This window comes from Columba livia, chromosome 13 (assembly GCF_036013475.1).
Source record: "Columba livia isolate bColLiv1 breed racing homer chromosome 13, bColLiv1.pat.W.v2, whole genome shotgun sequence".
NCBI classification, from domain to species: Eukaryota; Metazoa; Chordata; class Aves; order Columbiformes; family Columbidae; genus Columba; species Columba livia.
In genome coordinates, this window is record NC_088614.1 from 21,089,757 (window position 1) to 21,113,387 (window position 23,631).

A 23,631-nucleotide genomic window follows, 5' to 3' on the forward strand; every position below is an offset into this window, starting at 1 on the left:
GGCTGAGCAGACTTTATCTCTGTGAAGCTTCCTCATCTTTCTTTACAATAGTCTCGCTGTGCCTAATTGTTCAGCTTTCGTCTATGTCCACCAATCTGTCTGTCTTGTAGTTGCTTTTGTGTATAGCTCTCTAAGCGCTGGTTTCCATCCCTGGGTCAGTGCAGAAGGCACGCTGGCGCGGAGACGAGCCCCCGGCGTGCCGGCGCAGCGCGGGTGTCCCTGGCCGAGCCCTGCCAGCGGGAGGGCAGCCGTGTGGGCACGGCCGTCTGCGTCCTTCATCTTCTCTTAAAAACAGAGACAACATGAACCTTTTGGAGAGGAGCAAAATGAAAGCACGGAGTAGACCATCTGGTACAGTTTTGCCACAGTTTTTTTTCTTGGCAATGAGATAGAAGTTAGGCGAAGGTGTGGACATGCTTGTATTGCTTTCATTCAGTCTCTGTGGGCTGTGTGTTTGTATGCATGGTGGAGTATGCACACTTTGGATTTTTAGGTTTTGTTCTATGGACCATCTTTGTACACAGAACGCGTGTAATCCACATAATGATGAATTTTATTCTACAGATCTGTGTCTGTACCTGAGTAGGAAAACTCTAAAAAGTTCAGGGAATAAGGTGATTTTTAAATAAAATGTATAATTGTAGTGGTGGCTGTAAATAGAATTATTTGGTTTGGAAGAGCATTCAAAAGTGCCTTAATTATCAAAAGACAATGAAGACTGAGAAACAATGAAACAAGTAAAGATGAAACATTAATCTACTTGGAATATAGCTTGCGTGCCTCAAAATTTGAGATTAATTGGGGACTAAGGCAAACAAATTATTCTCTGTTGCAGAGTATATAGCTCTTCTTTAAGAAATGTTCCTTGCAAAACAACCTTGCATGATGAAAACTAACACCACATAGCTACTGTCCAAGACCAAAGACTTGATAAGTAAGAATGCGGAAAACCGTACGCGTGTCACAAGATGGCGCTTGCGCAGGAGACTTCGCGCTCCAGAAGGTAACCTGTCCCGCTACGGAGCCGGGGCAAGAACCCCCCGCGGTAGCTTTCCGAGGCCACCTCCGCTCTCTTCCAAAACTGACGGAGATAACAAGCTCTTCCCATGCAAGTAAGTCTCTCTGAAGCTGCTGGTGTTGCTCATTGGCATACGGAATATGCTCGGCTGCAGTCTGTGTTGTATTCTGTGCTGCAGCCCGTTCTGTTCCGTTTTGTCGGTGTACATTTGTGATTCCTGTGGAGGAAATGGTCATCTGCAATAGGTTTTACTAATGAAATTGGAAACAATATGAAAAGAGAGAAAATGAGATCAACACTTTGGAACTGTGATTTGGGCCGTCTGCAAAGCAGAGATTGCACCAAACATGCAGCTGTGATGAAGGTGATTTTGGCTATGTTTTGATGAGCTGTATTTAACTTAGCAACGTGGTACTCTTCTTAAATCGGCACACATCTCTGCAGCACACAGTTCTGCATATTGGTGAAGTTAAAATAGGGTGTCATTGTAAAGAACTTGAATATAAAGTTACACTTTCAAGTGGGAACGAAGGAGTGTGCTGTGTTTGAGAGGGGGTTTAATGTGGCGCTTCACTGCATCAGTAGAATCATGTAGCGTTAAAGTTCGCTTTTATTTTTGCATTGTCTGCAGTAATTTGTAATCTGTGTATACTTTAAAGATAATGGAAATGGTGCTGTGAATGTGGTAAAAAAACAGATGTACCCCTCTACCATCTGACCTTTTCTATTGAAAGAAAAGCATGCCCTAGAAATTGCAAAACCAATACTCTATTTCCAATCAGCAGCTCTCCTCTGTTTCAAATCGCTAGTTCTGCTGATGTTTTTCTATTGAAGTTTGCTTTGTTCGGGTTTCCTGGGGTCAGAAAGGCAAATAAAACAAGCACACCAAGGAGTCACATTTGGAGAGGAAGTCTAATGGGATGGAGTTGGGAGATGCTTGAAAACGCAGATGGAGAACGAGAGAGAAGCTGGAAGCTCTGTCCGAGAGCGAGCAAGCTTCTGAAGAGACAGCTGGGAGAAATCCACTGGGGTAAAATGACGATGCATCTAAAACTAATGCTGATTAACCTGGAGATTGATCTTGAGTCGCTGGTGCTCGTCAGGCTCACAGGGATGGCGGGAAGCGACCTTGAACCGCGCGTGGGTTGTGCTGACGGCAGTGAAGAGAGACTTGGCATTTTGAAAGGGTAAAACGATTGTCATCCTATATAAAAATCTGCGATGGAGTTAGCTTGACAACACAGTGATTTTTAGACATAGAAAGGGTGGGAGTTTCTGTAGGTGTTACAAGTAGAGGAACACCCATTATACTTTTTTGAGACCGTGGTAAGCTGCATCTGTAAGGTTCCGATAGAAGAACAAGGAAAACTTAAGACAGCAAATAATTGATTTACAAATCATTCAGTGATTTAAAAAAAAAAAAGGAGGTAGCTTGATTTTTTTTTTTTTTTTTTAATTTTATTTTATTTTTTTTGTTTCCCGAACATTGAGTTACTGGAGCCAGTATATAGGAAATGGCAAAATAAAACCAATTTGCTCATGACCTTCCTGTGTTTGGTAAGTGTAATGATGAGAAGACACCACAGACCAGTCTCGAAGAATCAAGTAGACAGTGCTTCTGTTGGTCTTCTAATTGTCAGTTGCTCCTGTGTCCAATTTAATGAGTAAAACCTATATGGCAGATAACTCCATTTCCTCAGCAAAAATGGCAAATGTACTTTGACCACAATGGGACAGAATGGACTGCAGCACAGCTTTCTACACGCACTGCGGCAAATGACCTTGTGTACTCCTGCTGCCGATACAGACAGAACAGACAGAGCAAGCAAATAGATTTTGCAGGTTTTTTTGGTAAACTCGTACCTTTACTGATGTTGATAAACACTTTATTTTGATACTGTGTTGCTAAGATCGCTGGTGTTTTTCTAGTTGTGCAAAAAATTCCACGATGTGCAGCAAGGTGCTGGTCTCTTAGGGGTGGGTGGGTGAGCCGGGAACCCGGCCCGCCTGCGCGGGGCAGCTGCCCGCGGCCGCAGCGGCGGGAGGGCGCTCCCGGCGGCCTTCCTGGTCGGCTGGCTGGTCGCTTCCAGAAACTTAAAGACCTCTGTTGTTTGTGAATATTGTTTTCCCAGCAGTTTTGTTCGAAGCATCTGTGAGCGATTTCCAGCACATCGCGCTTGTTCCCGCGCGCCCTCCCCCTCAGTAACACAGCACCCAACCTTCTCAAAACATACAGCGGTTACTTTCCTAACGGTGCAATGGGTGCTGATCACTGTGTGTAGGGGGTGTTTCTGCTTGCCTGTTTCATTTGTTTTGTAAGTGGATCCAGATTTCAAAATGCAGAGATACTTTCACTTCAGTTATATTAAAATAATGTGGTGTAGCCTTGTTGAATTTATTACCTTAATCATTGAAAATATGCACCAAAAATCCAGCTGTTTAATCTCCTGATTTTCCATATTCAGTGTACAGTGCTGCTTTAACTTGCGGTATTTTCACGTGAGATGATCAGCTGTTTCTTTGGCCTGAGCTTCCTCGGCGGCACTGTCTGTAGGTGGGGCAGGGCTCTCTGCTGGCCCTGCCCTGCTGGGGCACTGAGGGCTCCGCGCTGTGCTGGCTCCTGCCGCGGAACGGGCGCTCTGCCCAGCGCAGAACGGGCGCTCTGCCCGCCGCGGAACGGGCTCTGCCCAGCGCAGAACGGGCGCTCTGCCCGCCGCGGAACGGGCTCTGCCCAGCGCAGAACGGGCGCTCTGCCCGCCGCGGAACGGGCTCTGCCCAGCGCGGAACGGGCTCTGGCCGCCGCGGAACGGGCTCTGGCCGCCGCGGAACGGGCGCTCTGGCCGCCGCGGAACGGGCGCTCTGGCCGCCGCGGAACGGGCTCTGCCCAGTGCGGAACGGGCTCTCTGCCCGCCGCGGAACGGCTCTGCTTTGGTTGGTTTGGTTTGTTTTTGGTTTGTTTTTTTACCTTCCAGAGGTCATTTTATGCTGTGGTGCTGTTTTACTACTTCTTACAAGAAGCTCTACTGATCTTCCATGTCCTCTTTGTTTTTTAACGTTGCAACGTTGCATATGTGAATGTTTTGCTCCTATTGTACCTGATGTTAGGTTTTAACTTAAAACTATCAGAGTAGCCTGAAGCATGCCCAGTCTAAATGTTCAAAATGCAGTACGGGTCACGGCATCACAAGGTGAGCGGGTTTGATGTCCGGGACGAGTGGCCGTAGTGGAAAACGCAAACAACAATGACGAAGTCCCAATGGCAGAAGAAAATGGGGGGGGGGCTTTGGTTGATATTTACCTATCTTGTGTAATAATAGCAGAATCTGCTCTGAATGAGTTGTTCAGTCTACCTAATCTGTTTGGACACAGTGCTCAAAAGTTGTTCATAGTAATTGTTTCTGAGTGCATGAGAACTGTCTTTTCACTTGTCACCATTCTAGATAAGACACAGTTATACAAGGAACATCAGACAATAAAGGCGCAGAATAGTGGTGTAGCTGTGACCCTACTTGTGAGTTTTACTTTGAGGTAGCATTCACTGTTATTCCATTTTCATGAAAACGGAGGAGTAGAAACAGAAAAAACTTTACTTTGAGAGCAGCACCTCTAATATCAATAGCACTGCATAATGTTAGATACTGAAAAGAAACAGATTCGCTGATCAGACAAGTTATTTCCCTGCGGTTTTGTCAAGGTTATGAAGTTTCCTTGGGACATCTGGCTTTCTGCTGTTATCTAAACCTGTTTCTCTTCTCTGCAGGTCATGGCAACCATAAAGAAAACAGCCCTTTCCTGAACAGTGCAGAAGCTGGCAAGGGAGGCGATTACTATGACAGAAATCTGGCCTTGTTTGAGGTAATTTCTAACTGTTTTTCATACTCGTAATGTGATTTGTGGTCTTCCAAGATGCAGGGATTGAGCACATCATACTAAGTGGAAGACAGACCGTTGCAATATCCAGGCAGCGTTGGTACCTGACTCTCGCTGCATGCCAAACCTTAGAGCCATTGGTGCATTTTAGGGGTATGTCTATGAAGTTACAAAATATAATGGTGCCAGAGGTAGCCTGAATAATTTAGGCAGTGAAGCTGTGGCACTGTGAGCTAATCAGTGTGGGGGGAAAAAAGCATGAGCTGATTTAGTGCGTTAAGGAGGGCTGTGTTATTTTGTAGGAGAGTGCCTAAATTCAAGTACTCAAATTAACCTGGGGGTCCTGTATTACAGTTGCAGTATATCTCTAACACACATTTCTCCACTGTGCTTTATCGCGGGTGTGTGTTGTCTGAGGCACTAGTGGGCAGAGAGAGCCCGTGAGGTGGAAAAGCTCGGCTGTTCCGCGCACCTGGCAGCGTGGGCAGAGGGTATGGCTGGTCCCAGGTGGACGAAGGACCAGTCTCATGTGAGAGGCTCCTTGGAGCCACGCCAAGTCTGGTGGAATCCTCCTTCGTGCCCTCACCTCACCGGCACTGCATTCAGTGCCAGTATGTCATTGTGCACTAACAGCAGGTTTCTAAAAAGGAAGAAATCTTTTCAGAAGCTCCGGTGCTGGGGAGGTGCAGAGTCTGCGTGCGGCTCTGCCGCTGCTTCCAGCTGGGCTTCTGAGCGGCAGCTTCACAGCAACACTGGCCACGCGCCCCCCGCGTTCCCTGCTCTGCGGGCGCCGGGCCGGGTCCCCCCGCGTTCCCTGCTCTGCGGGCGCCGGGCCGGGTCCCCCCGCGTTCCCTGCTCTGCGGGCGCCGGGCCGGGTCCCCCCGCGTTCCCTGCTCTGCGGGCGCCGGGCCGGGTCCCCCCGCGTTCCCCGCTCTGCGGGCGCCGGGCCGGGTCCCCCCGCGTTCCCTGCTCTGCGGGCGCCGGGCCGGGTCCCCCCGCGTTCCCCGCTCTGCGGGCGCCGGGCTGGGTCCCCCCGCGTTCCCCGCTCTGCGGCGCCGGGCCAGGTCCCCCCCGCGTTCTCTGTGGTGCGGGGCAGCCAAGCCGGCCGCGCGTCCTGCCGGGCTGGCGCCGCAGCGTGCAGCCGCATGGCGTGGAGCCCGCGCCAGCACTGCTGACCTGCTGCTGGGCAGGAGCTCGCTGTGGAAGCGCTGCAGCCATGTCTGGCTTGGAAGTGTGCTCCCAGCTGAGGTGTCCCTCCCTGCAAGGCAGGTAGATGTGTGGTCAGCGTCTGCTCGCAGGTGGTGAAGAGCTGGCCGCTGCTAGTCACACAGCTGCCTTTCTCGTAAGTGACAGCGCGGTAGCGCAGCCGGCTGCGGGCTCCTGTGGCGCTAAAGAGGAGGAGCGGGCAGCATCCCAAAGGCTGTGCTGCTCGACTGAACTAGAAGCGTGTGTTGCTTCAGCCTCTTTCTGGAAAGAGCAGTAATCAGGTTTTTGAAGATGTGAACTGCAGATGAGATCAGAGGAGGGAATAAGAAAAGGGACATTGGGGTCAGTTTCTGCTGTCAGGTACAAAGCACATAGTGCTGCTGATCCTCTCAGAAACTGTGAAGATCCATGAAGATAGGATGAAACTCAGGGCAGTGAAATCTTTTTTAAAATGTTTTTTTATTTCCTGTGTAGAAAGTTGTTTCTCTACATGCATTACTTACTGTGCAATTAGGCATATAGACATTTTAATTTTGAAGAGAAACGGGAAGGGAACGATTTTGTTCTGATTTTCTTTTTTCCCCTTTAACTTACTTTCAGAAACAGAAGTTGGATGGGATGAATGTAAAGGTGTGAGGCCTCCGTATGTGTGGCTTTTGGGGTTTTTATCTAGATCCATGTGGATTAGATTACGTAGTTTGAAAAATGTAATCAAATTATCAGAGTGCATGCATGCCTACGACTGGAGTTATATTACTAGATCTCTGATTTATGTGGCAACTTGACCTTTTGAAAAGTGTATCCGTCAGTAAACGCTCTCAGTAGAGATAAATGCAAAGTACATGTCCATTTTCTTACAATCCCAAGGCTGAGACTTTTTCTTTACTGCTGTAATTCATGCTTTTCAGCGCCTAAGGAGAAGCGTGCAGACCTGCTGGGACAGCCTTGTCCTGTCAGATTTGCAATCACATCCTCCCATCCGTGGTTTGGGCACGGTGAGGTATCTGTCGGCGCGTTCCCCGGCAGCTCCGGGCAGGCCAGCGCGGCGCGCCGCAGCCACCCCGCGGACGCTGCGCGTTGCACAAGTTGACTCGTTGCTTCTTCCACAGGAGGAACTTGATATACGACCAAAGGTGTCATCTCTGCTTGGCAAGTTGGTCAACTACACAAATCTCACCCAAGGTGTTAAGGAGCATGAAGAAGCAGAAAGTACTGATGGCTCAAAGAAGAAAGTGTCAAAAGTAAGTAAAGATTCTCTCCACAGCCAGCTGATGAACGGGGTGATTCCATATGTGATTTCTGGGGACCTGGACTTCTTTCTGCTTTATCTTAACCTCTGTCAGGAGCCATGATGGTGTTTCAAAGAAATAACATGCAACTCTGCAGGTAACCAGGTGTTACCGAAGAGCTGGGGCTGATGTAGTGGTTAAGCACGGTGCGCTACAGTGCAGCTACATTTGGTTGGTATAGGTTTAGATAAGTAGGATACGCGTTTAGCAGTGAATTGAATAAGCAACAAACCAACAACCTCAGCTTTTTCCTAGTGCTGTTTTAGCTGCCCAGCAGTATCTGATGTCTCTACAAGCCTGGTAGGTATGAAACAAGACTTGCAGGATACACCACCCTCTGAAGGGCTGGGTGGAGGTCACATTGGACACCCTGGGGCAGCTCAAGCGTCATTCTGGTGTTAGGCACTCGGGCACTCGAATTCTGCCCCAAAGGGTCTGTGTTTAGGCGGTTAGCCCATTTGGGCTGACCTTGTAAATAACTAGGTAGAAAGTGGAGTTGATTGTTGGTGGTTAGATTTCTATCGGGAGAGCTGCGTTCTAGCTGCTGTTCTTAATGCTCTGGCAGCCCGGCAAGTGTTTCAGTCCGTTCGAAGCCCTCAAGTGGTATGGCTGCATTGTATGGCACTTCTCAGTTTGCTTGCAGATTTTGTCAAAAGAAAGCTTTCCAAAAAGCTAAGATAGCACTTGAATTCTACAGATTTTAGAGTACGACTCTGTCAAAGTTTGAGCCATTTCAGAAGGAGATGGCAGGGATGATGTTGAAAGAGAGCACAGTGTTCTCAAAGAGAACGCGTGTTACCCCGTGTTGTACGCCAGGCCCAGCTCCCTCACACTCCAGCACACACTCTGCACAGTTCTGCTCTGGAGTTAGCAAAGGTGCTGAGGCAACATCAAGCTTAAAATTCGTTTTTGTCTGAGCCTGTATGTACTAAAGTATTGTAACGTTGTGAGTAAGATGACATCGTTACAAGATTGAGTGATGGTTGTCTGGGTTCAGTGACTGCATTCTGGCACGATAAGCCTGCATTAAAAAAGCAGTGTAAACATTTTAACTGTGAATTTCTTTAGTGTGGTACTTGGTGTTAGACTGCTGAGTCTGCCCAGAGTTCTTACCTTCTCATTGCTAGTATGAAATGTCAGCCGCATAGCTGTTTTACCATGCTGTTGGTGGGAATAATGTCAGGCATCAGCTGTTAATATGATGTTATTGCATAATCTAAAATAACTTTCAGCCTCTTATTATACTGTTAAAAGCAGATTGATTATTACCCTAACAAAGATAGAATGGAGGGGGGTACAACAGGTACAGTCCTTACTGTTTTGAGAAAGTTCTGATCACTTTTGCTGTTTGTTTCCTTATTAATTACCTGGCCAGCTAACCAGTGTAAGGTGCAGGAAGTTGATGCAAGCAAATGCAGTATAGCTTCATAAGGTAAAAGCGGGTCAAATAAAAGGAAACTGAGAAGTCATTTTAAATCCCTGGTAGAGTAACAAGTACGATTTGATGTTAACATTTCTAAGTCTAGGTATGATTTATGTAAATGCTTGTGTATTTTCAAAGTGCTTACTGCCCTAAAAAACGACTGTTGTCCCTGTTAGAGCCACGCTTCTGTGGTAAAACAGAGTTTGGGCTTAATACCTGGGTCGTCCTGAATTCCACTTTCCCGTGTCCCAGAATGTGTGTTTGCACGCTTTTCAGATTGCTTTTTGTGGAACAGATTGGGTGACCATTCCAAAGGTGACATATCATCCTGTGTTAACATCTAAGTATTCTCTGTGTAAACGCTGTGGTTTCCTTAAGGGAATCTCTGCCTAGTATGTCTATCTCTAGGATAAATTAAATCAACTTCAATATTATAACTGTAGTTTGAATTTCTTCTTCCTCTCTTCCCATAAGCAATAAGAAATTTTAAATATCTTGTACAATATAAGAAGTTTCAATTCTAACTTGGCCAAGAATTACAACCATTAAAACTAGGGAATTTAGAAGCAGGAGCTGTACAGTGCTATGGATCCAAGGTATCCAGAAGCTGTGCAAATGGGGTTCTTCTACACATTTGTTTTTAATCATCTTTGTGGTATAATTCAGTGCGCTGCTGTTACCTTATCCTTCCCAACTGAGCATTAGTACAAAAGCGTCAATGTCCACCCGGCACAAGAGCAGGTTCTGTCTCGTTGCTGAATGCTGTGCCGGGTGTGCAGGGACAGCAGGCGCTGCCGTCCTGGAGTGCCACGTGCTGGAGCCGGCACCCCGTGGACGAGAACTGGAGCAGGGAGGCTGAGCGGCCTCTGGAGCTGGTATTCAAAACGTCGAGGGAAGACAGCAGTCCTTTCAATAAGTGAATATTTAATTCTCTATCCGAGCAGGTAAGACAGGTTTCTCAGTGAATACCTTTTTGTGACCTAGCGCACCACTGCCCACCAAATCATATCCACTCAAATGGCAAAAAAACCCCAAACTGACAAAAAAACCACAGACACACAAAAGAAGAGACAAGGCAGTTACGTGCGCGTGAAGTGGCCTGATATCCGAGGGGTAGGGTATCAAAAAAATTAGATCTCTTTTACAGAGTTTCAGCTTAAAGGACTAGAGAATCATGTGCTTCAGGTTGTGGAGATTGGTGGTGTCAGCACCTGCTTTCTACAGTGACAAGATGAAAGAAACCTGAATGTTTCCACAAGCTCTGGAATATATATTGCATGACTAGCCCCCTACTAATCTCTTAGAATAAATGCTGCAGTTTGTGGAAGATGCAAGTAAAGATCAGGATAATTTCAGTGCAAAACAGCTTAATGTAATCATATTACCCTATTTCAGCATGCCCATTATTTTTGATAGTAGCATGCTGCGTTAAAAACACATCAGGTAAAGTTGACACTAGTCCATGTAATAGGGTAGAAATTGGGTTACTTTTTGTGTGTTCTAAATACCATGTTGTATTAAAGCACGTAGCAATCTTAGTGCTGTAAAAATACCCCCTTCTCATGATGGGAAGAATGAGACCAACTGTTTTAGTCCGTGTGTCTTTCGTAAGGCAGCGCATCGCCGTGCTGCTGTCCGTCCTCGCAGCAGCCGCAGGGGCTGCCGCTGCCGATCGATGTCCCCGGCCCCACGGCCAAGCGCTGTGATAACCCATCACGTCGGCACAGTGGAAATAGTGTCCTTCAGACTCGGGTCAACGTTCGTGTCGTTATGTGTCTGTAGCTGATTAGAGTGAACGGAAACATGATCTGCATCGCTGAAATGAAGACTGGTTTTGAGATTTTTCTGTCCCTTCTTGGGTGATCGAAAACAGTGTTTTTCAAACTGTCTTTTATTTCCTTTGTGCAGCACATGCTGTTTATTTTTTTGTCATTTGGTAGCTAGATAGAACATAATAACCTTATTTCAGATTGCAGTCTGTTGAGACTTCAGCTCTGGTTTAGTATCACTTACTTATTATAAGATGCTATAGAAGAGGGCCAAGTTAATGCAGACTACAGGTGTTAAGTATTCCTGAGAACAAGCTGGTTCAAGTAGTATGTGCAGATCATTCTTCCGTCGCAGTGGTTTTTGCTGCACAGGGTGAGAAGTCGCGGTGAGCTCCCGCGCCCGCGGTGCCCTGGGTAACGCTGCGGCTTGGGCCGTGCCCGCGGACACAAGCCTCATAGCTCCACCAGTAATGCACCATTTCTCCTCTGTGGCTGCAGTGAGTTTGTAACTTCATACGCATAAGTGGCCACTTAGGAGGGAGGGGAGGGGATAATGAACAGGGGGGCAAAGCTGCCGGGACCACTTAGGGCGGAGGGCAGAAAAGAGCTGAGCCAAGGCGAATTCTTGTGCAGAGGAAGAGGCTGTTGGGAGATGTGTAAAGGGCAGGCTGAAACCTCACCTGCTTTGACAGTGCTTGGAAAACTGTCACATAGAACATGTAATGACTGTGCTCTACTTGCTTCTCTTGTGTAGGAGCAATGGCTTGGGCCTCTTTCCTTTTCCCAGATGCTGGTCTTGACAGTCTCAGAAAGTCCTTTACCTCTGAGACCCACACATCTGATAAATTCACTCAGTGCTGGTTGCTGGGTTCAGAGATGTCGTAAGGGGGGTGGCTGGATGATGGTCAGATCGGTGATGAAGTTACGTGGAATGTCTCTTTGAGAGACAGAGTGCATTCACGTGACAATAGGAAGCTCTTATGCAGGGCAAAACCTGCCCAGTGCCTGGCAACATTATTTGGTCATTTCTCAGTTAATATTTTGCAGTTGAAGACAAAACGTGAATCAGATGAAGGTGTTTGACTCAAACGTATCTAAACCACCCCTTCTTGAGGAAACAGGTACACTATTAAGAATACCCTGAGAAGAGCCGCTTCCACTGTAGCATTGGAACAACTTGTTAAAATATCCTTACCTTACCCTGATCGTGATGCTTATGTACAGGTGTCATTTCTGTTAGTAGCAGAAGACAATTCCTTTTGTCCTTATACATAATCTTGACAAAGCTGATGAGGTTAGTTCTACAGGATGGTAGTTTTTGTACACTGACAGGTGATGTCTTAGGGATTTTTTTAAATTATTGTTTCTGTACTGAGACACCAGAACAGCTGAGTAGCATCTGTCTGGCCCCGTGCTGGTGGGTCTCACGGTAAGTCCGTTTTCCGTTTCAAAGCATCGGCATGTGGTTCTGTTGCCCTCTTTCCTTCGGGAGGTTCAACTGAGTTGAAGTGTCTATGGGGCAAGTGCAGCTGATCTAATGTAACTTTAGTAACACAAGGAATGAAAAGCTGACTTCAAAGAATTCGGTCAGCAATTCCTGGAATTTCTCACAAAGACGTGCTCGGATCGTGGGCTTCGCACAGTTTTCCTTCGCCTATGGCGGGGCAAGTTCTGAAAGCAGATGAGGACGTTTCAAATTGTAACCTGTAGTTAAAAGCTGAAGCACTAAATGCCTAGGTCGCTTATTTAGATGTGGTGATATTGTAACTATTTGATTTTTCTAGTATTTTGCTTTGTGTAGTAAAATCTAGTCTTGACTTACCTTAGTTAACTAAATTTTTCTATAGTGAAGAAAGCAAGAGCAAAGTTTTGACAGGCATTTATTGCTGTAAGAGTAATATGCTCATCTTAAGTACTACTGCTTTTGATTCAGGGCTAATTTGTCTTTAATGGTGCGTGTCATTTATTTTTACATTTAGTTAATGCTAAGTGGAGTCAAATTTGAACAAGTGTTGCCACCTGCCATACTGGAAGCTCTGTGGTCCTCCAATAAAACCAGTGCGTGTACATTCTGTTGTTAGTAATTGGTGTGAAATGCTGAGTAGAATGTGAAGATGGGACAGGATTTTGTTCAGAAATTCGTGGGTTTGGTGTTAGGAGTTTGCTTCGTGTTTTCTGGAAGTCCAGCGCACTAGTGTTTGTGTGTCTACATTGTGTTTCCCAAATTTCTACCATTTGAAAAACTGAAGTTGTAGAATGTTTTTGTTATCTGTGCTTTGAATAATTCCAGTTAATGAATGCCGGTTAACTTGTTTTTCAGTCACCCAGCATGGGCACCCTGATGGGGGTGTATTTACCATGCATGCAGAATATCTTCGGGGTGATTCTCTTCCTTCGGCTGACTTGGATGGTCGGAATGGCTGGAGTTCTGCAGTCCTTCCTGATTGTTTTACTCTGCTGCTGTTGCGTAAGTATATAGGTAAAATAATGCATGTGACGTAACCTCTGAAACTATTGAGAAAGTTGGAGAGGCTGCATTGTAGATGTATGTGTAACGAAAAGCCAGATTAATGCCAAACCCTTCTGCTGTGTTTGTAGCCATGTGACTTGTTTTGTTTTCGCCCCTAGTGTTTCTAAACTGGCAATGTGTATCTAGTGTAGACACGGTCCTAAAGGTGGCGTTGGTGCAGCAAAGAGCCGGTTCCTGTGCCGGCCCCGGTCCCGGCCGCCGGGCTCTTGTTGGGGTTTCAGCTCTGCGGTGAGGGACCCGCGTCCTCTCCCGCTCCGTCTGCGGCGCCCGGCGCGCGTGGCGGCAGAGCGCCGCTCGTCCCTCGGGCAGCGCTCGCGACAACTTGACGGTTCAGTTCCTGCTGCCCTTGTTTTCCTCCAGATAGTGAAGGCAGAATAAATAGAAATATTTTATCCTACATGCAGCGGCAGCTTCGCTCTATCAAGAAATAAGTGATGTTTTACAAAACGTGGTTGACACAATTGCTTGCTTTTCCTTGTTTTTGCCAGACTATGCTGACAACCATATCAATGAGTGCTATTGCCACAAATGGTGTTGTTCCAGGTAAGTGTAGTTAGCAAACTTTTAATTTGTGTGGGTTTTGCGTTTATTTTGTTGTTGTTGTTGTTTTGGGTTTTTTGCTGCTGGTTGGTTGGTTTGGTTTGTTTTTTGGAGTTGCTGTGAGCTGTTAATGTGGTTTTATTCCGGAGAAGTTTGTTCAAGCTGGGATACAAAGCCTGAATTGATACTATGAAGAAGTACTAGATATTAGTTAGGCTAAAGATGAATTCATTTGTTTTTTAGTTACCCCTATGCTAACAAAAAGATACCTCAATTGAACCCCCTGTGTATCAGAAAGCAGATACACAGTCTATAATTTTGTTGTGTTCTTGTTGTGAATATTTTACAGTTTATAAGAATGAATAAATTGTAATTGTACTCTCACTTTTCTTGTTTCGTAGCTGGTGGCTCCTATTTCATGATATCCAGGTCATTAGGCCCAGAGTTTGGTGGAGCTGTAGGGCTGTGCTTCTATTTGGGAACGACGTTTGCAGGAGCAATGTATATCCTTGGTGCCATTGAGATTTTATTGGTGAGTAGTACCAGAGTAGTCCTGCTTTAAAGACAAAGAGCACATAGAAAATGCTGCAGTATTCTTGTTCCCTATTCGTACACACATTTGCAGGTAGAGACCAGAAGTTAATTTTCTTGGTGTCCAGTTCCGTACCACTAGTGCTTCCCTTTGGAAGCTGCACACTGCACGGGTATCCAGAACGGAAGGTCTCCGGAAAACGCAGGTGGAAGTACGACCCTATCAGTGATATGCATGTGTCATTGATAGAGTTGCCTCAGTTGTACTGCTGAAATAGCCTGGGCTGTTAGCCCCTGCCTTTTCCGCTAAACTGAGGATTCGTGGTGAAGGGCAGGTTGCAAATTGGAAGTTGATGTACATTTCTAGCATAGGTACAAAATCACTACAGTAAACAGGCAGAGTTCTGTTCCTGTGTTCCTTCAGCTTGCTTTCTTCTCGTTTCAGACATATATTGTGCCACAAGCAGCGATTTTTCATCCTTCTGGTGCCCACGATGTGTCCAGTGCTATGCTAAACAACATGAGGGTGTATGGAACTGTATTCCTCATCCTAATGGCAGTGGTGGTCTTTGTCGGCGTGAAATACGTTAACAAATTTGCTTCCCTCTTCTTGGCCTGTGTAGTAATATCCATACTGTCCATTTATGCTGGAGCTATCAAGTCCATCTTTGATCCACCTGAATTTCCGTGAGTAATATTTCTTAATGGGGTGTAACTTGCCTACAGGTCTGGAAGATGAGGTTCAATGGAAGTTACTTAAAACTTGTGCTTTGTACATTGCCAAAGGTACCTTTTTTGTGAATTTAGCTTTTTCAGCTGTACATAGTGACAGTGATAGTCTTCTGCATGCAGAGTTGGTGGAATACGCATTTCTTACACTAAAATGAATGCATTATTACGTTCTCTACCTGTTTCGGTAGAATGAAGTCTCGTGGTGAGCACACAGATTGATGGAGGCTGACATTTCTCTGCCTCCTCTAAAGACAATCCGGTACCGTAGCCCGCGGCCGCCGACAGGTCTTGGCAGGAGTTCTTCTGGGCTGTTGATGCCCGTCTTTCTCAGCAGGAAGCAGCTCGGCAGGTCCGCTTTTCGCAGGCCGGTCAGACACGATGTTTTGCCTTCGTGGCTGGAAAGTGTGGTTGCGTGATGCAGCTGCTTGCTAAGCAGCAGAACATCCCTGAGGAATGCGGGAGGCGTGATGGCGGGGCTGCGCTGAGGCTCCTGCAAAACCGCCCCTTGGGCTGAAAGCGGTTACTCTGCCGCACGGGCAGCCCTGCTCTGGGCACAGCACACGTGTTCCTTGCTGTGTTGGCAGTTAAACCTGTCATGTTGTTTTTAAACTTGGAGCAGGAGCAGCAGTAATGTGGATACGTGTGCTTTACCAGAAATGCAAACAGTATTTCCCGATACTGCTGACAAGAGATGAATGGAATGGAAGTAGAGGAGTTGAGTCTGCATAATTATTCTCATCTTAAAATGTCGTGACCATAACTGAGTCCTTGCAACCCTCAAGTGCTCCCTTTAGATATTTATGGCCCAGTGATTATAATGTTTTACAACAGTGGCAGGTTTACAGCAGTAAAAATAAAGCAGTGGCTCTACATCCCCCTTATTATCTCTTGGATTGTTCTTGAATGTTCTCCTTTTTCCCTTGGGCTGTACTGGATCTTCTTCTGCTGGAGTAACTGGATACTGTATTGATTTTTAATTCCGGAGGGGAAGGCCTCTCCGAAGTTACAGTTCACAGGCTTGCAAACCTGACAGCAGTGGCCCCGTATCTTCAGTTTTCCTGGCTCTGCTGCTTGGTGAGACCTGTGAAAGCATTAAACTTACTAAAATGGAAGAAACAAAACTTGTTTGTTTGTTTGTTTGTTTTCTGGCATCGGGAAGAGAAGCTTAATGAAAATTTAGTGGCAGAAAGCTGTTATGTTGTATCATCGTGTCTTGTGGAACCATCTTTGGACAAGTGGGTTAAAAATTGTCAGTGCTGGAATAAACCGTATTTGTGGTTAGGTGAAATGCCACGGGCACTGGGGGATTTCAGCAACTCTGCATTGTACCTTCTGGCAAGAAGAATCGTTGCTCATTGTGATTGAAATGTACGTTCCTGGTTCTTAAACGACACTGTCAGGGTCACTAAAGTGCCACTGGGCAGGAACTGGGATAATGCAGTTCCACGTATCTTTAGCTATTCGAACGATCTAGCAGTCTGAATGCTAGTATTCTTCAGATCTCTTCCACTCCAGTAGTTCTGTTTAAATGAAAACAAAAATGTTGCCTAATCTTTCCCTTTCATTGTTTAAGGTAAATTTACCAAATTCAATAAATCACACTAGTGTAGCTTTTTATACATCTCTCAAAATTGTTGGAGAAGTAGCTTTGTACTTCTGACCCTCAAAGGAAACAGGGTCTTTGTCCTGTTACCACCAGCTTTTTCAAGCTGAGAAATAACGTAGCAGACCAGAGCCACTTCAAGTTCCCATGATATGAAAGAAGAGTGATGGGGAAGGGTGGATTTCCTCTTCCCGGTACCAGGTAATAACACTGGTTTTCATGTTTCCCTTCCAGGATTTGCATGCTGGGCAACAGGACTTTGTCAAGAGATCAGTTTGATGTTTGTGCCAAAACCATAGTCAAGGATAACGTTACTGTGGCCTCTAAGCTTTGGGAGCTCTTCTGCCACACTAAAAACTTAACCACGGAGAACTGTGATGACTATTTCCTAATGAACAATGTCTCTGAGATAGCAGGAATTCCAGGGGCTGCCAGCGGGATTTTAAAAGGTACGGCAGGTTATTGAGGCATGCTGAGCAAAAAGGGGTTGAGCTGTTCCCTGCTGCTTAAGGAAGAGGGACTGAAGAAATGTAATTACAGTGAAGAAAACCAAGCCTTATAATCTTGAGAAAGAGTACATGGCACTTTTCTGCTGATACAGTGCTGGTCTGCTCTAAAAGTGATTAAATTTGCCTTGTTCGTCTGATAATTTCAGCAGAAAGTCTGCTAGCATGAGCAAGTTGTTTAAAGTTTTTCAGAACTCTCTGGAGCTAGGACTCTCCATTTCAGACAGGTTAAGATTGTGTCCTGAAATATAAGAGTCCTTGTATAAAAATCGCATACCTCCTCCTTTGCCTGCTCCTGATTATAATATAATTGAGAAGTGTTTGCTGTTGAACCAGACTCCAGAGAACAGGTGCTGAGTGCCCCAGGTTCCCGTTTTCACAGAAGCCAGTAGTCTGGTTTCCAGAATGGACTCAGTGCTTGTTAGCGAAAGTTAAATGTCACCCATTTAATTTTGTAATTCTTACACTGTCTGAGTAACAAATCCGTTTATATTTAGAAAGCTGGTCAATATTGTTGCTTTGGTTTCTCTGAGCTATCGTGCGTGGGCATGGTCATTCATTAAAGATATTAAATGTATTTCTTGAGGTTAAAATAGGTGTGAAGTTCATGTTACATTTAGTAATACAAAAGGATAAAATGGACCTAGACTTCTGTAGACTGCTCATACGTATTTGTTGGTTTTGTTACAGGTTCCCTTGAAGGCATGCAATACTAATTTTCTTTCATGTAACTTGTATATGCCTTAATTTGTGTTGATCACTGAATTGCATGAATTGCAGTTGTAGTCTTCAGTTGTAGACGCATTATAATGACAACAGGATTGAACTGAAACATGCTTTTCTTTTCTGTGGTATGATAATAACATTGAAGACAACTTATGGAGCAATTATTTGGAAAAAGGAGAGATACTGGAGAAAGCACATCACCCATCTGTGGATGTAGCAGGCCAGAAGAACAACCTTCATCTGTATGTGCTTTCAGATATAGCTACTTCATTCATGGTACTGGTTGGCATCTTCTTTCCTTCAGTGACTGGTGAGAACTCTGGGACAAAAGGGACAAGAGGGCATCCTGGGCCTCTGAGGTTTCTTCTCTCCCTTGATCTTATGTCCAAATGTATTTTCAGGTATCATGGCTGGTTCGAACAGATCAGGGGACCTCAAAGATGCACAGAAATCCATTCCCGTTGGGACAATTCTTGCCATTGTTACCACATCGCTAGTCTGTATCCTTTTAAAATGAGTAGAGTCCTGGCACGTTGTGACTCAGATGAATGACCACGTTACCTGGTTTGTGGAACTGCCTTCGGGTGACTGAAATACCAATGTGAGTGTGACTGGTCAGTCAAAAAAAGCGGAGTCCTTGCGCTGAAAGCATCAGAATTATTATCCTGTTGTTTTCCATCTCCCTTTCTGTGTTGGCTTTTTTGTTTTCTTTTGCATTTCTGTTGTTTTTCTTTGCTGCATAGTCATCTATAGCTTTTCAGACTGATGGAATACAGGTACATATATTTTTTTTTTTTCTTAGTGTGCAGTGGATTATTAAGATGAGAGAAGGCTTTAAATGGGAGAGATCATAAATTTCAGTTCCTTAGAAAACAAGCCTTTGTGTGACATTAAGGAGTATATGCTTTCTTGAACACTTTAGGGCAAGATAAACTGGAGTTAGAAATTAGATTAGATGTTCCTCAAGTGTTTTGGTTTTGGTTTTTCTGGGGGGGTGGGGCAGGGAAGGTTCGTATGTAAAGGCATAAAGGCAGCTGCTCGCTGGTACCGATGAATTTGTGTGGTCATTTTGAAGTCAGTGAGACGAGGTGCTCTTACATCAGTTTACCGCTTTGATTTTTAGCACAGCCGTCTGACTGAGTGCTGCTCCGCGATTGTCCGGCGCGTCCCGGCCGGCACGCGTGGGGGCGTCACGAGCGCCGGGCTGCGTCCTGAGCTCCTCGTGGCTGCGAGAGACTCGCGGTTCCCTGCCTGTTTCCACTGGGCCCGGAGCACTTAACTTTCAGAATATGAGGATGTTCCTCATACCAGAGTTGTGGGTGCTGAGCGTGTGTTCAGAGGAACAACCCTTTTCCCAGTTGAAGTTGTCAAGTTTTGTACATGGTTGAACTCTTCAGGGCTTAGGACCACAGGAGCTTTGCTTAGGAAAGACCGTCTTAATCTCTCCTGATAGAGAAAAGATAAAGCCAAGCTCCTTCAGCTTCCTCTAGATGTTTATGTCTTAAACTACAATTTGTCAACATAGCAGGTTAAAAAAAAAAGGCAAAAAGCAGTTAACATGAGCAAGGACTTCCAAAATGATTTGTGAGAGCTTTCTGGAAAAGTCCCGCTGCAAGGGCAGCTGGCCAAGGCGGCGACTCTGCTGGGAATCCTGCTGCTGGGAAGCTGGCTTTTGCCACAGCTCGCCGAGCTGTAAGTCAGGGTCCCGGCCCCTCGGAGCGCAGCCTTCTGCAGATGTTTCTTTGGGAACCGTCCCTGTTCCAAGGAGTCTGCATTTCCTAGGGACTCAACAAATCTTAGACCAGGTCACAGACATACCCCCAGCGCTGGTGTTAAAACACTTGCAGATCAAAGCTCACTTTGTGGTGGGTAACTCTGTGTGTGGACATTAACACGCCGCCCAGTGGAAGGCTTCCACCCCGATTTTTAGGAGTGATCAATGTTTGTTACTCTTTGTATTTTACAACTGCATTTCGGGGGTAGAGTTCAGGATTTAACCATTCATATAAAGCACAAGATCAAAAACTTTACTGTAAGGCTGGATCAAAAAAACCTGAAGTATTTTGTACTCCCCAATGCAGTAGCAGTACAGTTTAATAAGAAACCGAATATTTAAGTAATTTTATATGTAAACATCAATTTAATTTGCTAGTATAGAACAGAAACTGATATTGAAAGATCTTTCTTTTCTCTCTTCTTGTATCTGGAGATATCTCCTTTATCATAATATTTTAAACCTTTTAAAAAATTGAAACTTAGAATAGTAACTTTATCATTTAGTATTAGAAGGTATACATGAGCAGTGAGACCGTGATTTACCCGCCAGCCTTGCCCTGTGCCTGTGGAGATGCTGCAGTGCAGATGCTGTAGAAGAGACTCTTGTTGGACTTTCCACAACACAACACGATTGTGTTCATCTGCCATGTCTAAATAAACGTTACTTCCTTAGCACACTCTGTACTCCAGACTTCAGCTGTGTATTATTATTTGGAGCCTGCATAGAAGGTGTAGTCCTGAGAGACAAGTAAGTGTTACCGTTTCAGTGCTCTCTTTTGCAGGGAAGTTGTGTTCTTTCCCATCTCATGCTGGCCCCCTCCCCCACTTATTGTTATTTCTTTTAATTTTACTTCTGGGCACCTTTTAAACCATGTTTGAATGTAAACTCTCAACTTTTTGAGATTCTTCTTGTATTCAATTCGATACAGATTTTCCATCCTATGTCTTAGTTCCTTCCTCCACCCTGCCCAAAACTGTTTTGCCGTGTGTCAACGTGCCCTTTTCAGTTTCCAGGGGCACTCATTCAGGGACCAGGACCCTAACAGTGCATCACAGATTTCTGATTTCTCTCTTCCCTAGAGAACCAAGATACAAAACAACAACGAGCTGTTGTTTTTCTTTTGTTCTTCTCCAGATGAACCTGGATTTTTTTTTTCCTCATTCGTTGTCCTGTTTTTGTTAATTACCGAGTTTGGCAGAATTACTCTTTGCGAGCTGTTCTGTGGCTTCCCCGCCGCCCGAGGCGCTGCTGCTGCTCGGTGAACCAGCACGGTGACGCCAGCAGAGCCGGCCAAGCAGCCGAACGATTTCAGCATGCCGTGCGTTAGCAGCGCTTGCAAAGCTGCTCTTCCTTGTGCTTGCTGGCCACGGTCCACCAAGCCAACAACTAGTATAATGTGCTCCCCTGACACGTGCCAGACAGGCAGATAACACGCATCTCTATCTGCATACGCTGTATTCGTAGCCAGTATTCATAGGCTGAAGTATTTCCTCATAGCACTTGTGATTATTTTCTTCCATAGAAGCCAAACTAAGAAATGCAACCAGATATCCGTAATTGGATAAAGTTGAGTGTGTGGTTATCTCTGCCCTGGGATTGTTAGTTGTCAGACATTTCTGTCTGTAAACCAAATAACAGTGTTCCCAGTACTAGAGTCTACAGGTGCTTTCTCTGACAGCTTCCCTCACGTTGATGGACTCTTGCCAGGGCATAAGCAATGAAGTGCTTGTGAGTCTTAATTGTCTGAGAAAAAAACCCACGACCAAACCAACCAACCAGCCAACCAAACCCTCCAGTCTTTTGTAGGGAGGTCTGGTGCTGGATTGTGTTGGGACTTTTCAACATTAAACTTAAGCTCTTGTTAAGAACTGCATCTTTCTAGGTGAAAATGGAAAATAATGTTGTGATAATAATATAAATCTTACGGTACATAAGCAGAAGAAAGTTTTTGAATTGTTGAAATCAGGCTGCAGACACTTCCTGTCTGCGTATCAAAAGTAACTTGGGTTGCTTACTACTTTTTATCTTTCCTAATAAAGAAAATATGTATTATTTAATAATATTTAAATGATGACTTAAAACGGACCCAAAAGAACAAACGTGAGTGTAAAACACTGCTCTGAACACGAATGTCTGGGTGTCCCTCTCTGCAGGTACGGCGACGCGGTGAACAAGAACCTGGTGGTGGGCACCCTGTCGTGGCCCTCGCCGTGGGTCATTGTGGTGGGGTCCTTCTTCTCGACCTGCGGGGCCGGCCTGCAGAGCCTCACCGGGGCCCCGCGGCTGCTGCAGGCCATAGCCAAGGACAACATCATTCCCTTCCTCTGGGTGCGTGCTGGGAGGGCTGCGCGCAGTAACTAACCAGCCGCTTGGCGCTGAGCGCTCGGACATGACGCTGGTTTCCCCTGGTTTGTCCAGCATTCCAGTGAAGTCAACACTTTTTGTTTTAATGCTTTATTTTCTTTTGTTAGAAACTAGGAATAACCTTAAAGGAGTTTGAGTAGACGTATGTGATAATTTTATGAAGAAGTCTAACATTTAATTCAGTGAAGCGCAGAAAGCCGTTAGAATAATTTGACTCCTTGCTCTAAAGAAAAAAGTATGTAAGAAAATAACTGTTTTTTTTTAAAATGTGGGTGGGTTTTTTTTCATTATAATCTTATGAAATATTTGGAAGATACACTTCATATTTCTGTTTCTTCAGATTTTTGGTCATGGAAAAGCGAATGGTGAACCAACGTGGGCTCTTCTGTTAACAGCGTTAATTGCCGAGCTGGGAATCCTTATTGCTTCCCTTGACATGGTGGCGCCCATTCTCTCCATGTAAGAAACGGGGTGGCTGCTATTAAAAAAGAAAAAAGGGTGGGGAGGGGCCAGCTGGGACAGACTGACAGTCTAATGAGTTTTGTTAATTGGATGGCCTTCTAGAACCAAATCTTAAACGAGTAAAGAGAATTATTGGAGCCTGAGTTCCACTTCTGTTATTTCTATGAATTATCTGATGTGAGGCTCTATGTGTAAGTCTGTTTGTTTCTAGTCTGGAATATGCTCTGAATAAACATCTTTTTACTATAGCTAGATTGTTATTTTCTTTAGGGAAATGTTATTGTTATCCCAGAATTAATATAGATCTAACTTGATTCAATTAAAAAACTGTTCTAACTACTTTTTACTGATAGTTGAGCTAATAAAAATCAGAGGAATGGTCACACATGACAGGGCAGCCGTATTTTGACTGTAAATCATGAATGTGATTATAATATATGCCAGGATCTCTGTGTGTGCTGAAGGGCTTTTCACTTTTTCTTTGCAGGTTTTTCCTGATGTGTTACCTCTTTGTTAATCTCGCGTGTGCTGTGCAGACACTTCTTAGAACTCCCAACTGGCGGCCCCGATTTAAATACTATCACTGGTAAGCAGAAGAACACCCGGTGCCTGGGCTGTGCACTGCGGTGTGGGGTCTGGGATCGCTCCTCCCGTCTTGCCTCTGGATATCAGGCCTGGACAAGGGTACTTGGATGTAATATTTGTTGTGCATGAGACCCAGATAGTTGATGGCATCAGAGTTTCATTCCAACAACAGGATGCTAAAACGGTTCGGGTTAGGGAGATTCACGGGAAGCTTTACTTTCACTGTCAGGTCAGAATAGACAATTTAAAGAAAGAAGAGCGAGAGAATAATTGACTTGTGTTTCAGCTTTTCTACCCCACTATTCACTAATATATTTTCTTTTTGTCTTAGGGCCCTCTCATTTTTAGGCATGAGTATTTGCCTGGCGCTGATGTTCATTTCATCTTGGTACTACGCTTTGGTAGCTATGCTTATTGCAGGCATGATTTACAAGTACATTGAATACCAAGGGTAAGTATTCACGAGATAGGAAAAGGTAGGAAGGAGATTGGGTCTAGTTTTGGTGAATTATCTCTGGCCTTCACATTTGGAGAAAGAGCTGTGCAGAGATACGACTTACAGGGTTTCCCTTATTTTTTCCATTGTTTTACTGTGTCAGTGCTGCACAAAAGCCCCTGAAGTGCTCTGTTGTTAAGCCTCTAAAGGTGTTTGGTAACACTTGAGAGTCACAGGAAGCAGAAACCCTGGCTGGGATCTACC

The 23,631-nt window shown here is 45.1% G+C and overlaps 1 protein-coding gene across 12 annotated transcripts in view; it reads left to right on the plus strand.

Annotated features, from left to right (window-relative positions):
• Positions 1-23,631, plus strand: part of SLC12A4 (solute carrier family 12 member 4) — a 47,779-nt gene that overhangs the window by 13,984 nt on the left and 10,164 nt on the right. For 8 of the 12 annotated variants that reach the window (XR_010465832.1, XR_010465833.1, XR_010465834.1 and 5 more), the window contains 14 exons: positions 4,779-4,873; positions 7,204-7,335; positions 12,896-13,042; positions 13,594-13,648; positions 14,047-14,177; positions 14,622-14,863; positions 16,746-16,960; positions 17,889-18,053; positions 18,145-18,243; positions 20,210-20,267; positions 21,674-21,848; positions 22,225-22,343; positions 22,834-22,932; positions 23,263-23,382. Coding sequence is in view for 8 of the 12 variants with exons in the window: in XM_065028484.1 (XP_064884556.1) it covers positions 4,779-4,873; positions 7,204-7,335; positions 12,896-13,042; positions 13,594-13,648; positions 14,047-14,177; positions 14,622-14,863; positions 16,746-16,960; positions 17,889-18,053; positions 18,145-18,243; positions 20,210-20,267; positions 21,674-21,848; positions 22,225-22,343; positions 22,834-22,932; positions 23,263-23,382 (1,852 nt within the window). In the remaining 4 variants the exon portion in view is untranslated. Of the gene's footprint in view, positions 1-835; positions 1,113-4,778; positions 4,874-7,203; positions 7,336-12,895; positions 13,043-13,593; positions 13,649-14,046; positions 14,178-14,621; positions 14,864-16,745; positions 16,961-17,888; positions 18,054-18,144; positions 18,244-20,209; positions 20,268-21,673; positions 21,849-22,224; positions 22,344-22,833; positions 22,933-23,262; positions 23,383-23,631 lie in introns of those variants that run through there. The other 4 variants (XM_065028488.1, XM_065028486.1, XM_065028487.1 and 1 more) reach the window with 2 other exon arrangements.